General features: G+C 36.0%; 4 protein-coding genes across 7 annotated transcripts; 2 read left to right on the top strand and 2 right to left on the bottom strand.

Annotated features, from left to right (window-relative positions):
• The first annotated feature begins 360 nt into the window (after positions 1-360).
• On the top strand, positions 361-7,168 carry LOC132914622 (myotubularin-related protein 3). Of its 2 annotated transcripts, none has more exons than XM_060973869.1 (15): positions 361-982; positions 1,771-2,121; positions 2,199-2,385; positions 2,464-2,642; positions 2,761-2,962; positions 3,047-3,237; positions 3,355-3,550; positions 3,633-3,818; positions 3,931-4,095; positions 4,257-4,507; positions 4,661-4,903; positions 5,119-5,416; positions 5,534-5,635; positions 5,879-6,063; positions 6,211-7,168. In XM_060973869.1, the coding sequence occupies exons 1-15, from the start codon at positions 927-929 to the stop codon at positions 6,518-6,520; spliced, it is 3,102 nt and encodes a 1,033-aa protein (XP_060829852.1). In that variant the 5' UTR covers positions 361-926; the 3' UTR covers positions 6,521-7,168. The 2 variants fall into 2 exon arrangements, with proteins under 2 accessions (XP_060829852.1, XP_060829851.1); XM_060973868.1 differs by having other exon boundaries at positions 5,116-5,416.
• On the bottom strand, positions 6,811-10,148 carry LOC132914633 (gustatory receptor for sugar taste 43a-like). Of its 2 annotated transcripts, none has more exons than XM_060973905.1 (7): positions 9,048-10,148; positions 8,660-8,876; positions 8,232-8,577; positions 7,948-8,037; positions 7,592-7,866; positions 7,360-7,518; positions 6,811-7,250 (listed from the first exon to the last, which is right to left on the bottom strand). In XM_060973905.1, the coding sequence occupies exons 1-7, from the start codon at positions 9,221-9,223 to the stop codon at positions 7,203-7,205; spliced, it is 1,311 nt and encodes a 436-aa protein (XP_060829888.1). In that variant the 5' UTR covers positions 9,224-10,148; the 3' UTR covers positions 6,811-7,202. The 2 variants fall into 2 exon arrangements, with proteins under 2 accessions (XP_060829888.1, XP_060829887.1); XM_060973904.1 differs by having other exon boundaries at positions 6,811-7,518; positions 9,048-9,392; positions 9,556-10,147.
• Positions 10,149-10,639: 491 nt separating this feature from the next.
• On the top strand, positions 10,640-13,287 carry LOC132914638 (PAXIP1-associated glutamate-rich protein 1). Of its 2 annotated transcripts, XM_060973915.1 has the most exons (4): positions 10,640-10,854; positions 10,947-11,107; positions 11,557-11,803; positions 12,076-13,287. In XM_060973915.1, exons 1-3 carry the CDS (start codon positions 10,786-10,788, stop codon positions 11,780-11,782), a joined length of 456 nt encoding a protein of 151 aa, XP_060829898.1. In that variant the 5' UTR covers positions 10,640-10,785; the 3' UTR covers positions 11,783-11,803; positions 12,076-13,287. The 2 variants fall into 2 exon arrangements, with proteins under 2 accessions (XP_060829898.1, XP_060829897.1); XM_060973914.1 differs by having other exon boundaries at positions 11,557-13,287.
• Positions 12,040-15,180, bottom strand: LOC132914801 (protein I'm not dead yet-like). The gene is made up of 8 exons (XM_060974210.1): positions 14,748-15,180; positions 13,960-14,340; positions 13,831-13,889; positions 13,329-13,674; positions 13,107-13,249; positions 12,897-12,991; positions 12,521-12,804; positions 12,040-12,444 (listed from the first exon to the last, which is right to left on the bottom strand). The coding sequence occupies exons 1-8, from the start codon at positions 14,898-14,900 to the stop codon at positions 12,166-12,168; spliced, it is 1,740 nt and encodes a 579-aa protein (XP_060830193.1). The 5' UTR covers positions 14,901-15,180; the 3' UTR covers positions 12,040-12,165.
• Positions 15,181-15,194: the final 14 nt, after the last annotated feature.

The raw sequence follows: 15,194 nt of genomic DNA, 5'->3' as shown, positions 1-15,194 counted from the left end.
TTCTCGAATATAATCTATGACGAAAGTGATATAAGGGAATAACGCATGCGTCAACTTCCATTTTGTTCATGAAGTTTATGGTTATCCACGAATGATTCTAAAGCTAGAGTATTATGTTACGTGAGAAAAGTAACGAATGATTATCAATAATTTCGCACCATGATGCTTTTTCTACTCTTCATGCATTTAAAATTGAGGTTTATCAATATGCATTTAAGTAATAAAATTCTTTTGAATATATCAATTATTTGAATACATTTAAATTACCAACGAGTTTCGAGTTTATTCTTTTTTAATATTGATATTATCATCGTGTTATTGGTCTTGAAAAGTGGAAAATATTTTCTCACGCCGTTTCGACCAATGATGTAATGGCTTTGAAAAAACACAGCTTCGTTGAAAATGGACACTAAGAAGCGTATCGAACAATGGAAAAACGGCTTGATTTGTATATGGACTAATCTGTCAGTGTAACTTTCATATTGAGTAGAACGAGTATTTTTCAGAAAGAATAATCTGAAATCGAATCCTTCGTGACATTACAAGTTTAATTTAATTAAAAAATAAAAAAAAAAAAAAAAGAGAAAGAAGAAAAGGAAAAAAGGGAAGAGAAGCAAACAATTCAATTAATGGAGATCGCTCCCTGTGATGCTGGCCATTCCCCTGAATTGCCGTAACGAAAAGTGATCGCGTTTAGATTGAGCTGGCATAAATCTAGCGGAATCGTTTATACCGTAAGCTATCTACGTACCTGCTAAAAGCAAATCTGAAATACTTTAATACTTTCAAGTTTGACGTCGAAATCGTTATATTTTTTCGTACACGAGGAAATGTTCTTTTTCTATCTCTTTCTCTTTCTCGCTCTCTCTTAATTGAGTAATGTCCACATTGTACTCCTTGTGTAAACGACTGTTCATGGATTTTGTATGAAGTATCAGAACGGTTGGATATCGTCCATCGCAGAGAAACTTCACAATTCAAGGTGAGACATCGTTGTGTTGTAAACTTGTCACCTTTCGTTTATTACGGCTCTCTAGAAAAAACAACACGAACAATTTTCGACCGTTTTAGTTGAAATTGTTTCTCTTATCCTTCAACGTTTTCTTAGCACCTTCTTATAGATACAAATTTATTTAGTTTGATAATCGTATGCAATTAAATCGGTTGAGTAGCGTTATCAACTTTCGACAGTTGACGAATATGCATATGTCGATTTAAACGATTCTACTGTCTCGATAGATTTTTTATATCGTATAAATTTCTTGATATCTAGGTAAATACAAATTAACATTTTCATCTCATGAAGATGGAACACATTTTTTGCAATTTGTATATATTTGTTCCAAGATATTTTTATCAAGATATTTCTGCATATGGTAATGTCCCAAAATGACACAAATCGATAAGCGATAATAAACGAAAATCCTATCGCTTATGTTACGTCGATGTTACGTTTATAGATGCATCGATGCATCGTATAATTTCGAATAAGTTTAATGAATTTTCTGTTTATCCATAGCTCAAATGATCATATACTTATCAATCGTTATAATATATGATATTGCGATTGTTTATAAATTTTCAATAACGTATATTTGTGATTACTTGAACGTATTGAAATAAACAGGCCAAACGCGTATTTTGATACATGCTAGTAAATAACTATAACTAGTATATTTCTGTGACAAATTGGAGTAATCTAATTCCACATTATGTCTATAAACTATGTGAGAAAAATATAGTCCGCAATTAGAACTTTTCATGTTCAAGAAGGAGACTGAAGTTTGTATATGATGTGTCACATAGAGAGGAGATGGAGAGTTCTGAAGAGCCAACAAGTTTGCAATCCATCTGTCATTTACACGCTTCGGAATTATTTCCAAAGCATACGCATTTCGAATGCGAGGATCAAACACTTACAGTTCCATTTACACTTTTGAGCGGGGAATTCATTGTAGCACTTGGACGTACGTCGGATGGAGTGTTGGCTCTTTCTAATTATAGACTCTATTTACAATTAAGTCAAGCATGTTACAATATTCCATTGGGTTTAATAGAACAGCTAGAAGTTAAAGAGATTTTTTTCCTGCATATTGGTTGCAAGGATGCTCGTTCACTGAGGTATGAAAATTTTGTATTTTGTTGAAACTTACAGCATTCCTATCATTTTGATATTGAAAACAGCTTAATGATTTCAGTTGTGTTTTTGCCACAAACGAACATTGTTTGGAATGGTTTAAACGATTACATAAGGTGACTTACCCACGAAAGAGTATAGAAGATATATTTGCTTTTGCATATTATGCTTGGTCTATCGAGGAAGGTAAAGATAATACCAAATTAGGGAAAGATAACATATCGTATAATGCAACCTTTAATTCAGAAGTAAGTAACTTGTAAGTAAATATATGTAGATAAGACACAATTTAAATATAATTTAATCCCTTCACTTTCTTTTCTTAGGTGGAACGACTAAAATTTAATTTGCATGGTACATGGCGCATAAGTCAAATCAATAAAGATTATCGCATATGCCCGTCCTATCCACCATTGCTTCTGGTTCCTTCTTGCATTCCTGACGACAGACTTGAGATTGTGGCAAAATTTAGGAGTTTTCGACGAATCCCTGCCGTTGTTTGGAGGTATAAAAAAAAGAAATAAGAAGGAAAGAAGTATTTATGTTGATATATAAAAAGAGAAGTATCCCTATTATACATTTTATTATAGTATGTTACATTCTCGTCTTTCATAATTTCGAAGGCACGTGAATAATGGTGCAGTAATAGCACGAAGCAGTCAGCCAGAAGTTGGATGGCTCGGATGGCGAAGTCCAGATGACGAACATCTTTTAAAGGCACTCTCAGATGCATGTTCCTATGATAAAGGTGAATCGACGATGATGGATTCATCTATCATCTATTCTGATACTACCGATGATAGCGTCACGTCAAATAGAACAAAAGTGAGCATCGAATAAAAAAAGATTCCAATTATATAAATATTTGAAACTGATGATCCTTAACGAATTAGCATATGTTGTTTGCAGAAAGTCTTAATCGTAGATGCTAGATCATATACAACCGCTGTGGCGAATAGAGCGCGTGGTGGTGGATGTGAGTGTCCCGAATATTATCCTAGTTGTGACATACAATTTATGAATTTACCAAATATTCACTCGATACGAAAGAGTTTTCACGCTGTGAGACAACTCTGTGCTTCGGACGCGGATCAACCTAAGTAAATATTGTATTTGTTTTTCTCATTTTTCCATATTGAACCAATATTATTATGCTATTATTACGATTGGAAGTGAAAAGATCTAAAACTTTTCCAATCTTCTTTCATAATGTACAGTTGGCTCAGTCTTCTGGAAGGGACACGATGGTTACAACATATGTCTGGATTATTACGTGCTGCGGTGACTGTAGCGTCGGCGATAGAAAGAGACGGCCGGCCAGTATTGGTGCATTGTAGCGACGGCTGGGATAGAACACCACAGATAGTCGCTTTAGCGCAGATTCTTCTCGATCCTTATTATCGAACTATGGAGGTATGCCAAAGGTACTTTTCTCGTTTCTTGTTTGTTATTTGCAATTGATAATCGTTTCGTTATTCCACTTGATCGTTGCTAGGGATTCCAAGTTTTATGTGAGAGAGAATGGTTAGACTTTGGACACAAATTCGCGGATCGTTGCGGGCAAACTGTTGGCTGTGAAGATCCGAACGAACGATGCCCAGTATTTTTGCAGTGGCTTGACTGTGTACATCAGTTAATTTTACAATTCAAATGCAGTTTCCAAATGTCTCCTGCGTACCTTGTAAGTAGTTAGAATTTCATACATATCTATTTTGAAAAAATCAAGTAGATTGAGTTAGTCGATTATCGGATGGCTAATCTACTAAAGCTGGCACACTTTTGATTGATTTTAGGTGAAACTTGCACAGCATACATACTCACAACTTTTCGGCACATTTCTCTGCAACACGAGGCAAGAAAGGTTTCAATTAAGAATACGGGAGCGTACATTTTCAGTTTGGCGTTTCCTCAATTCCAGCTCTTTCATAAATCATTTGTACTCTCCGTTAAAGAATCAAGTAAGATATTTTTTATCCTATATACCAGCCGTAATAAAGTCATCACTAGTGGTTCGGCCAGTTCTGTACAGCATATGCATAAGTTTTGTTATATAATAAACAACATATTGCTTTTCATTTCAACCATTTAGTATGTTTAGAATAATTCTTGTATATTTTAGGTATTATGGCCAAGTTGTAACGTACGCGACCTTGTTTTATGGTCCGAAGTATATTTAGGTTCTATGGAATCTCCTCTCGGTATCAGAGACGATAAACAAAGAGTAACGATGATAGATATCGAAGGTGGTGAGAACGAAGAACCACAGGGACAAATGACTAAAACTCGCTCATACGGTGATCTTATGCATACTCCCGATCATGCGGCCTATCTTCACCGTCGACTCAGCGATCCAAGCGCTTCAGTAGAGAAGTAATAATTTCAATTTAATCTTTTATAAAACAAGCCCAATGTGAAAATAAGTTTAGTACGTCATTTTGTTTAGTTTGTGTTATTCTTGAATACTTTGTATTCATGAATCGAGAACCAAAAAAATGTCATATCATTTATTGTATATAATGACAGGAAATTTGACTCGTTAACGCTCGACACGGAAGCAGGCGAGAAAGGAAAACACAATTGCACGGAGAATTGTATTATTAGTGACACAATAGAGAAAAACATAACAGAGAATCAGGACAAAGCGAAAAGTTACACAACGACGACGCAAACTTTGAACGACTCGCCAGTAAATCCATCGGTAGACAGTTCAACGGACACACTAATACCAAGTAACGATTCTGTACTCGAGGCGATTGATAAAGAAACGTAAGTACCATTACATACTTATTGTCGTACATTTTACAGTACAAGGAATTAAATGCAAACGTGATAAGCTTATTAACTAGATAATGGATAAGTTAACTGTTACACATATTTACTTGATCCCGAGTTTGAGTCCGAAATTCAAAATGTAAAAATAGAGTCGATAATTGGAATTCGAATCGAACGAAACAACACAATTCTTTTCTTTTTTCAAGCAGCAAAACGGAGAAAAATTCGTCACCGGACATCGTATCTCCATGGATCGAGAGCAACGCGACCAGTCGAATCGGTTGCTCTTGCAGTCGAAATTTCAATCACAACCATAACGAGGGTAGCGACGTTAGTGATACCAGTATACCGCAGATATCGAGAACACCTAGTAGCGTTTGTCCAGCTTCTCCAACTTACCAAGATACGGTACCAGATAACCCTGATAGATTGGACGACGTCGATGGTCTTCCCCTTATACATTGCGACGTTCAGATGCGTGTACAACAGATTATCGTGGAACATAAGGTACTAATTTCGATCAGCTGGGCATAATAATAAGGAAGAGATGTTTGGAACTGGAAGATTATGATGTTGATTCCCTTCTTTTTCTTTTCTTTCTTTCTTTCTTTTATTACTTTTCAGTTAAAGGAGGAAGCATTAAGGAAGGAGTTACATACGACGAGAATGGCTCTGATCAAGCAAGTTTGTAATCATAATGCAGAGATCGATCGTGTTGATGATATTGTGAGTTGATTACAAATTATTCCACATAAAGTAATCAAAACGTACATCATCAAAAAATAAATACAGTTTCTCTAATAAGACACTTTCATGAGAGTGAGAGAGAGAGAGAGAGTGAGTGAGTGAGAGAGGAGGGGGGGGAGAGAAGAAAGGAGGGAAAAAAGAAGAAAGATAGAAAAAAAAGAAGAAAGAAAGTATCAAAGGCACAATTAAAAGAAGTCGATTGAATATGACTTTTTGTTTCAGGGATCGTTACCAGATTCAGTTGGAAGTACCGGCGACCATGGAGAATCATTGCCTTCAGACATGTCTTGGGAAGCAGTGGAAGAATTGGGTCCTGCTCCTATTCTCTGGGTACCCGATCACGCGGTAAGTCGATGCATGGGATGCGATACGGAATTTTGGCTGGGACGACGTAAGCATCATTGCAGGTACGCGGCACACAGGGCAGTGGCATTTGTAATGTCGTAATTACTGTTTAGTAATATCTTTGGATAAACTAGTTATTTAATACAGTTCAATGTAGAATGAATACAAGAATATAATTTTACAATGAGTTATTTGCTCATCTATCGCAGATGCTGCGGTAAGATCTTCTGTGCGGATTGTTCCGAGAATTCGACACCACTACCCAGCGAACAACTGTATAATCCCGTGAGAGTTTGTAGCGAGTGTTTCTCTCGACTTCATCGGCATACAAGTCCCTGTCAGTGTAATGCTCGTCATCAAAACAAAGGAGAAAACGATGCGGAGTTAAATCCTGAGAACTTGATGACTTGTCAAAGATCGAAAGGTTTGAACCTGACGAAAGATAGTTGCTGCGATAATCTGCTGCAGGTTGCGCATCAGAAAGCGCAACCTCCGGTTACAGCAGCCACAGTAAATTGAACACTCTCGCGCGAGCGAGGAAGTAACGTTCGCAGCAATCTGGTTACTGTTTGGTTTTCGACAATGCAGAAAGTGTATCCATAATACGATAAGTCAGCTGCGATACACGTTCACACGTTTATCATTTATGTCTGTACGATGTGTGTTACAAGCAGACGTATAGGTCGCGCGCGAGCCGATAGCCAACCATCACACAGTTAGATATTTGGAGCGATCCAATATTTATTGCTAGAGTAATTTGTACGAAAAAGAGTGCATAGAGTGCATTGGACAAAGTGAGAGAAAATGAGTCAGTATACGATAGGTTGTATTTGTCTTATACAATCGTATGTATACATAGGCATATAAGTTGATTCAACGAGGAGATACCTGGCTTCTTCAAACGAGACTATTCAAGTTTCCCGTTTTTAGGCGATCTTATTCCCTTCTCAGAGATACAGAAAGACGAGGCCGAGGAATATTTTGGATAGGCTGTGACTGACGTCTAGTTCTAGACACCGTACGAGGTGCGCTCTTAATTAAACGTCGATCGTTCGATCGATGGAACAACTCGTTATTATTAGTAGTTGGATTACGATACGAGTAACTTGTATTTGTATATTATCGCTGTTTACGAGAATTGGTATATTAAATGTCATTATCGTAATATGCGATTGTCTCTCTATCACTCTTCCTCTCTTGCTCAGTATTGTACCAGGATAACGAGATACGTTGTTATAACTCCCGCGATCTAAATCATATGTGCGTACATGCACACAATTAATATAAATATAATAATATATGTTTTACGTATTGCTTAAATGCATTTGCTTCTCATACGAGTAATCAAGAATTCTTACCGACGTTATTAAGTTTCTGTCTAAGGAAAAGAGTCCGCATGCTGAGAACTCCAAAGGTCGATGCAACAATTGAAGCGAAAATATTTCCAATTCTCGTCGGGCGTCTGCTTCAAAACAAGAAGAAAGTAACTGACTAACGAGAGCTGCTGTTCTTTTTCCCTGAAATCGAAATAGTTTTGAACTATCGTTCTTCCCTTCTTTCCTCTCCACTTTGCTTTCTCTCATCTTTTACCTCTGCGATTGTGGAATAGCTAGGTTGAACGATTATCAGCATTCTGCTTATGTGAATGATACACCATCCAGCTTGTACGACTAGAAATATCCATTCGTGTTTTTCATTAGCTTGCACGATCAAGAAATACGGTGTGATGACTAGATGTAATAGACAGGATACAGTGACGGCTAGTAGTACGACACCAAAAGCAGCATTTATGAGGGATACTGTGTCGCAAAGTAAAGAATGTACCATTATCAATTCAGATATACTGCTTACGTAGGTTTTGCTTTCTGTAAATAATCACAATAGGTGAAGTCGAATTAACATATTCTTCTACCCATCAGTTTTCATTAATTATTTAACAAACTTACCATCCATCTTCCGTGACAATCTATAGGTGCCCAATACGAGTTGCCGTTTTGGTGTAATGTTCCATCCTTTCTTGTCTCCAATGTCGTTAGCTGCTTGGGTTAAGCAAATATATATGGTTCCGGTTATATTGATCGATAAAATGAAAGATTAAAGATTAAGCATAGATTATTAGGGAAAAGTACATAAGGAAACTTTGTAAATATTCGTTCAAATATTTACATTTTCAAAAACGAAGGCTCGTATGAAAAAATATTATTCTACGTTTCCCACTTATTTTATTTACCTGTTTCGGAAAATTTTCGAAAATAACCAATCGCATCGTCGTTGTTACTGTTATTCGCATCCAACATACTCTTCAGGCTACTGTTCAAGCGAACGAACCTTTGTCCTATATTATACGTTGCCACGCTATACTGGATTTCTGCCGAAATGATCACGGTGTACATTACGTATAGAGGTGCATAGTTAATGGGACCTTTGTCAGTAATTGTTTCGTTTTTTGTTTTTCGACTCCATGAATAAAAGTCTAAAATCGAATTGAACCAGAGATAGACGAGGCTGCATATCGTTAAACAAATCGTGAACCTTCGAGCTTTCTTTGCAGACGACACACCGATTTTTCTATCTACCTGAAATGAAAATGTGGAAACGCTTTACTATCGTTTCGACCGTTGATGGAATGGTAAAAAAATGTATAAAACGACTCTTCACCTCGATTAATTTGTTTATCACAAGTTGCAGATATTTCCATCGGAAAGGGGAGCCAACGATACAAACGACCGTTAAGCTCATTACGCCAAGCACATCGCTGCATGTCGCGATCACCGCTGTCCGAAATTTCAGTCTGGTACTGTGCTCCCAGCCGTCTTTCATATCTCGCCATAGGCCCCAAATTTCCGCACCGAGCAGTAGTATCAGTACGCACAAACTACAAACGCACAACGTGCGTCGTTATTTAATTCTCAGTAGAAACAAACATTTTCATATTATCAAAGGATTTCTCAATTTATAAGAGTAATGGATCATTCTGAATCAAAAAGGTCCTGTACACTATGATTTTTTTTTATATTTATTTATTTCATTCATCGCTCTTGTTTACCTATAGACGAGGTCTATGATATTTAAACGAGCCTGACATCCTTCAGAAGCGTGCACGTAAAATCTTACTGGAACCACACCACACAATTTACCAAGGTAATATATGGGAAAGATCGCTCGGCAAAGATCGCCATTGTACGGAGTTTTCCGTCTTTTCTCTATCCGCTTTAACTCCATCTTCAAAATTTTCGATCGATTTTCTAATTTAGCTGTATTGTATTTGAAGAAAAGATTTGATCTATTTCTATTCCTTTGTGCTTTCCATGCGTAATCGATCAAATGCAGAAGCAAGCTTTTGGTCTTCTTCCTCGCATTTCAATATCACACATGTTTCAACATCGATTCACTGAAATTATTTTCTATCAGTAAAATGAAATAATAAATATTGCTGTTCTATTATACACATATTATAGTTGCTTGAATATTAGAATTATTAGAGAAGACAAATATGAATCAGAGATAAAAGAAGAAGCAGCACAGCACGGCACAGCAGCTACGTTACACTACACCTTACTCGTAGAAATAAATGCCAAATGGTTTTGAACATGTTGCGAGTAAAGAAGAAAATAGCACTTTATTACTATTTAATGTGGCACAATCTCTTTCTTTCTCAGATTTCTACAATCGTTTAAAGGGGATTATATCAAGTACTAGTCTCGACTATTCATTTATTCTTGTCAAATTGTTGGCAGGTAGTTATCGTTGATATTTCGATATTGACTTTGCCGAGAAATAACACGTTTCTTCGTAGAGCGCTTAATGGTATTGTTGGGCGCGAGCGTCCGCAACCAACAGATGTTTATAGACACAACATATACATATTTAGTTATTGGACAGTTTGCGCGAGCATACTGAGAAAGAAGGAGAGAGGGAGAAAGAGAGACTTTTTAATTAAAGTTTTAAGTTTGCTATATGTTTGCGTATATGATCATTTTTATTAAATTTGACCAATCGATAATTGATAAACATGTATGAACAAGCGGGAGGAACAGTCGTTCATATAGTATGAAGGAGGCATGAGATAAAGAATCATGTAATACGAATAGCCGAAAGAAAATAAGATCACCTGGAATAAACAAATTTGGTGGAAGTTTCATTTCATCAAAGTATATACATATTCCTTTCTTGAAACGAATAAAGGTGGCATGTTGCGCTAAACAAACATTCGTATCATGGTATTGTGACATGATTTAGCATGATATGAAAATCGTGGGAAAGAACATTCGTGCCGATAATATTCAATACTCGGTTTTTCGCCGTATCGTATTTGTCGATCTACTCCTCTATCGTTTAATCATGTCATATTTCTTATCCTTTCACAAATGCCTACATTATTTAGACAAACATGAAACGTATCATAATTAACCATTGTTAAGTTCTGGAGCTTTGAAAGGACGAATTGGATTTAATTGATTATTTCAAATAGAAAATAGTATACTTATCGTCTATTTATAATATCATACATTTTGTATACGTATATATACAACTATGTTGATTTGATTTCATTTTTGCAATTACGCATTCGAAATTTTGAATTTACACGTTGATCGATAGCGACATCTAGCGACGTTATCGGTAACTAAATTTTGTTATTACGATTGAAATGGCTACTGATGTTAGCCGAATTGTTTCCTTCGAGTTTAAGTGTTGAATTTGTCTTAATCTGATCCTACATATTCTACTTCGATTTATATTAATTATTTCATTGAGATTCCTATATAACTTGGAGGTGATAAAAGATGGAGCACAACGAAGAAGATTGGTCGATAGAATGTTCAGACGACGAGAAATACGAAACGGATGGGAAAGTGAGTAAAAGATTGAGGAAGGACTAATAGAATGTTCTTTATCCAGTTCGTTCAGCTCTCTCCCTTTTCCTTTTACCTTCGTGCTCATTTAGAACGAATGGACTTTGAAACCTGACGATGTATTAACGTTGATCGAGGCCCTCGAAGCCAATAACAGAGCTTTGGAACTCGACTGGAGGTGTCCAGGTAGAAGAGGTCCATCACCTGTTCCTTCAAGCAATCGGCAGCAAGATAATGACTCGCAGGAGTACAAGTATCTACTATCCCACATATTAGCTTTAAATGTTGAGATTGATGCACCGTGTCTCACAAAAGTATTTCAACACTTAAGGAGATAACGAAGTTTATGATAAGTTATGATATGATGATAAGTAATATGAGATACAAGATTGTCTATTGATTATACTAAAAATAATTGACTATTTCAGATCTTTTCAAAGTATACACTCATAATTTATAATTTCTATTACATTTTCAGATTGATTACAAATTTTATCGATATGATTACGACAGTTGTCTCTCGTTACAGTGCTAATGAAATGTCAAAATGTTTCATATACTGTGTGTAATATATTTGTAAAAAGTTTCTGTACTCGAATACTTTCACGAGTCACTGTTTATCATATAATCCTAGTACATAGCTTGTCATATCATAGTTTATTTTCGTTCCATTGTATTAATTACATTTGTATTTTTGTTTAGGACAGAAGAAAAGTCAGACTTTGACTTTATGGATGAGATGTCGTCGCCGAGATTACCGGTTCGTAGAACTGGAGAAAGCACTCCAAAAGGAAGTGCTAAGAAGAAGACTGCAAGTTTTAACGGTGTACTATCAACTATGTTACGACATCGTAGATTAGAACAGCAAGAAATTAATTCGAGTCCAAAAAAGATTGAATCATCCGTATCAAAGACACAGCCAACATAATCGTTACATTGATGTATTGCGGTATAAATGTTATATATATATATATTTATAGATTATATTTATAATAAAGTTTATATTAAATCTCGATACATGAATAGTAATCGAAATTTAATTGGTTTACTAATTGAAATTATATAGATCGGTGATTGTATTTTGGGCGATTATTATTTAATTATATACATATTCACGTATATACTGTGTCATCTCTCACACAGAGTGTATTACGTTCGCTTATGAATAATATTTTAATTTGGTAATTAGACACAGTTAATCAGTGTATATTTATTTAACAGAGAAATGAACGAAACACGATATATGTTACAAGCATAAGAGAACTGAGAGAAAAGACAGAACGAAAAAAGAGAAGAATGAAATATACGATTTCATGGGTTTCCTTTGGCTGGGTGACTGCTTTTAGCCCAGTCTGGAAATCCTTTGATATCATAAACTAAAGTACCCCATATAGCAAAGCAAGTAACATTTACTATGAGAGCGAATACAGAAGGACCGCAACCTCCTATTATTAGCCATTTGGTTGGAAGTTGCCCGACGACTGATATGATTGCATTTGGGGGTGTACCAACCGGTAATCGAAAAGAGTAAGAACACGATATAGTTGCTGGTATCATTAAATATATGGGATGTATCTCCATTGCAACACACTGTACAATAAAGTGATTATTAACAAGCTGAAGATAGATTATTGAATAGCATTATCATATTCATGTGATCTTTTACCATTTGTGCAATGACTGGTAAAGTAATGTTTGCGATACCGACATTGGAAGTGAACTCCGTAATAGTGCCAATAAACAAACAAACAAACAGCATGATCAATACAGGAGGTAAGTATCGTAGCGGCACCAACGTTTCACCGATCTTTTTTGCCAAACCGGAAGCAATGCTGCCTCTGGATATCGCGAATCCACCGCCCAAAAGGAACATTAAACTCCAAGGCATCTTTCTTTGGATCACGTCCCATGTGATCAAACCTTCTGAAGATTTGACGGGTCTCTTATCGGCTACGAAAGCAAAAATAATGTATAGATAAACAGATAAGTTGTATTATACAGAAGAACTATTGCCCATACATAATTGCCTCTTTTATACTCACGGTCTTTGTTGTAGCTACGAAGGAAATCCAAATCTTTCGGAATGAAAAACATTATGATAGATATGAATATGACAGGCGTTGAATCTCGAACATCTCTGTCAATGAAATTCAAAGATGAGTAAAGGTGTACAGTGAATATGTATTTATACACGCGCGAGTTCTTTTTTCATTATGAGAGATAAATGAACCGTATGTAAACAAATATTTAACATTTCTGTTATTGCTTCAGACCATCCTCGTATGAAGCCTGGTTTTCGGAATAACCATAAAAATATACAGGTAATAAAAAGGACGGAAACTGCTGTTTCGTGAAATGTAATGCCACCTAGTTCTTTGTATCTTTCCTGTATCACCTTTAAACAGTTTTTAAACAGATTCAATAAATGAGTGATCCCGTAAATCGTGTAAGGAATTTACAAATACTCGTATTACTTGATTAGTAATCGTTTCTCCTTCGATTCCAATATTTGCTATCTGTGCATCTTCGCTATGGGGTCTAAATAAACCCATGAACATTAGCTGAAGGTAAAGCCACGTTAAAAAGGCATTAATAATCATTTGTGGCATTTGTGCCATCATCCACTGCGTGAAACTAATGCCCTCGGCTTCAGGAAATGTGCTTTCGTAAATACCCTTGAAAGTGAGATTAGTACCGGTGCCTACGAGCGTTCCTGTACCTCCGAAAGTTGAACAGTACGCTGCGGCCATTAAATAAGCTTTCGTTATCCTGGTCGGTTCCTGTTCCCTATGATATGTAATGTTAGAATCAGAAAATTGTTATCTCCTTCTTTGCTTTCTTTCTTTCTTTCCTTTTTCCTTTTTTGTTCTTTCTTTCTTCCCTCCCTTCCTCCCGTCTCTAATGCTTATTCATTCTCTAATTCCCTCCTTACTCATGTTTTGTTTATCTTTCATATTATTTTGTTCCATATCTTACGGTGGGTCCGTTGATCCTGGAGGAATCGGTACCTCTCTGAAGACGTGGCAGAGTCCAGCCTGAAAAGAACATGATAAATAACACAAGAAGAGAATTAAAAAGAGAAGAGAACAAAATTAGATATCGCACCTGTTCTAATTCATTCAAAACCGCAAATATGATCGGCACCATCATGGCAGTTGCTGCAGTATTTGAAACCCACATGGATATGAAAGTAGTTACAGCACAAAGACCGCCAAGTAATTTTCCATGAGTACAGCCGACTGTTTTCATCACTCCAAGGGCGATTCGTAGATGTAGATTACTATGTTCAATTGCGACAGCAAGAACCAAACCTCCTATGAACACCATTATAGTGTCGTTCATGTAACAAGCACAAGTAGCTGCTGTGCTTAATATTCCAAATGTTGGGAATAACACCAGTGGAATCAAGGAGGTAACTGCCATGGGGAAACATTCAGTGATCCAATATCCAGCCATCAATAATACAGTGTAGGCGCATCTAGTTTCCTACAAATATGATGAAACGAATATTCTATCATCATATTCTGTTGTAGATACATAAAAATCGCACTCTTGCTTCATATGTGTCACGCAACTCGAAGATCTTAATTTTTCAACAGAAGTATTTTTAAGCAATATTTTAACAATTTTGTTTTGAAGCGTCTTAAACATAATGACAATATTTTATTAAACAAATTTATAGAACAAGTAAACTAATGATCATAAAATAGTTGTATGCTCAAGTGTTTTTTTTCTTTTTTTCATTTTTAATTATATATGTAATATAGTTGTGTCACATTTGAAACGAGTGCCAGTGTGTGTGTGTGTGTGTGTGTGTGTGTGTGTGTGTGTGTGTGTGTGTGTGTGTGTGTGCGCGCGCGCGCGCGCAATTTAAATATTATCAATTCTGATACCGGATAATTATAAGCGAGCAGAGGTGGAATCAGTATCAAAGCCCAGGTTATAGCAAACAATATTTTCCAGTATATCTTGATAAATTGTCCAGTGAGGATTAACTTTTCTTGTGTCGATAACATTTCTTCTTGCGCAGTTGATCTCGTCGCCATATTTCTCTATCCTTTTTATCGTTTCTTCCAGAGCAAATTTGATATTTTTGGTTAACTAGCAAATCTTTTCTGTCAATGCAGAAAAAGTGTCCATTGACTATTTGTTCGTATCTACGAATGTTTACTTTATTTATCTTTCATTTGTTATGCTCGTACATTTCATGATTGTCCTTGTCTGACACATACAGGGTGAGGCGTCTGATATTATGATATTGATTGCGTTAAACTTGATTAATGACTAAAAGAAGTATTTGTATACTATTGTATTTGTTATGACATTTACTTATATAATAA

The sequence above is a fragment of the Bombus pascuorum genome, chromosome 15, assembly GCF_905332965.1.
Source record: "Bombus pascuorum chromosome 15, iyBomPasc1.1, whole genome shotgun sequence".
NCBI classification, from domain to species: Eukaryota; Metazoa; Arthropoda; class Insecta; order Hymenoptera; family Apidae; genus Bombus; species Bombus pascuorum.
Note: the sequence above shows the minus strand (reverse complement) of the source record. Positions and strands in the feature narration are given on the sequence as shown.

Bases quoted from the DNA above. Each gene is read 5' to 3' on its own strand.
- LOC132914622 (XM_060973868.1), top strand. From the start codon at position 927: ATGAAGTATCAGAACGGTTGGATATCGTCCATCGCAGAGAAACTTCAC. The intron at 2,386-2,463 runs GTAAGTAACTTG...TTCTTTTCTTAG, and splicing joins ATGCAACCTTTAATTCAGAA to GTGGAACGACTAAAATTTAA. The intron at 5,417-5,533 runs GTACTAATTTCG...ATTACTTTTCAG, and splicing joins AGATTATCGTGGAACATAAG to TTAAAGGAGGAAGCATTAAG.
- LOC132914638 (XM_060973915.1), top strand. From the start codon at position 10,786: ATGGAGCACAACGAAGAAGATTGGTCGATAGAATGTTCAGACGACGAG. The intron at 10,855-10,946 runs GTGAGTAAAAGA...GTGCTCATTTAG, and splicing joins AATACGAAACGGATGGGAAA to AACGAATGGACTTTGAAACC. The intron at 11,108-11,556 runs GTATCTACTATC...ATTTTTGTTTAG, and splicing joins AATGACTCGCAGGAGTACAA to GACAGAAGAAAAGTCAGACT.
- LOC132914801 (XM_060974210.1), bottom strand. From the start codon at position 14,900: ATGGCGACGAGATCAACTGCGCAAGAAGAAATGTTATCGACACAAGAA. The intron at 13,675-13,830 runs GTAAGATATGGA...AAGAAGGAGATA, and splicing joins CCAGGATCAACGGACCCACC to ACAATTTTCTGATTCTAACA. The intron at 13,250-13,328 runs GTAATACGAGTA...AACTGTTTAAAG, and splicing joins GAGAAACGATTACTAATCAA to GTGATACAGGAAAGATACAA.
- LOC132914633 (XM_060973904.1), bottom strand. From the start codon at position 9,223: ATGGAGTTAAAGCGGATAGAGAAAAGACGGAAAACTCCGTACAATGGC. The intron at 8,877-9,047 runs GTAAACAAGAGC...GTGCGTTTGTAG, and splicing joins ATCATAGACCTCGTCTATAG to TTTGTGCGTACTGATACTAC. The intron at 7,867-7,947 runs GTAAGTTTGTTA...GATTATTTACAG, and splicing joins ATTGTCACGGAAGATGGATG to AAAGCAAAACCTACGTAAGC.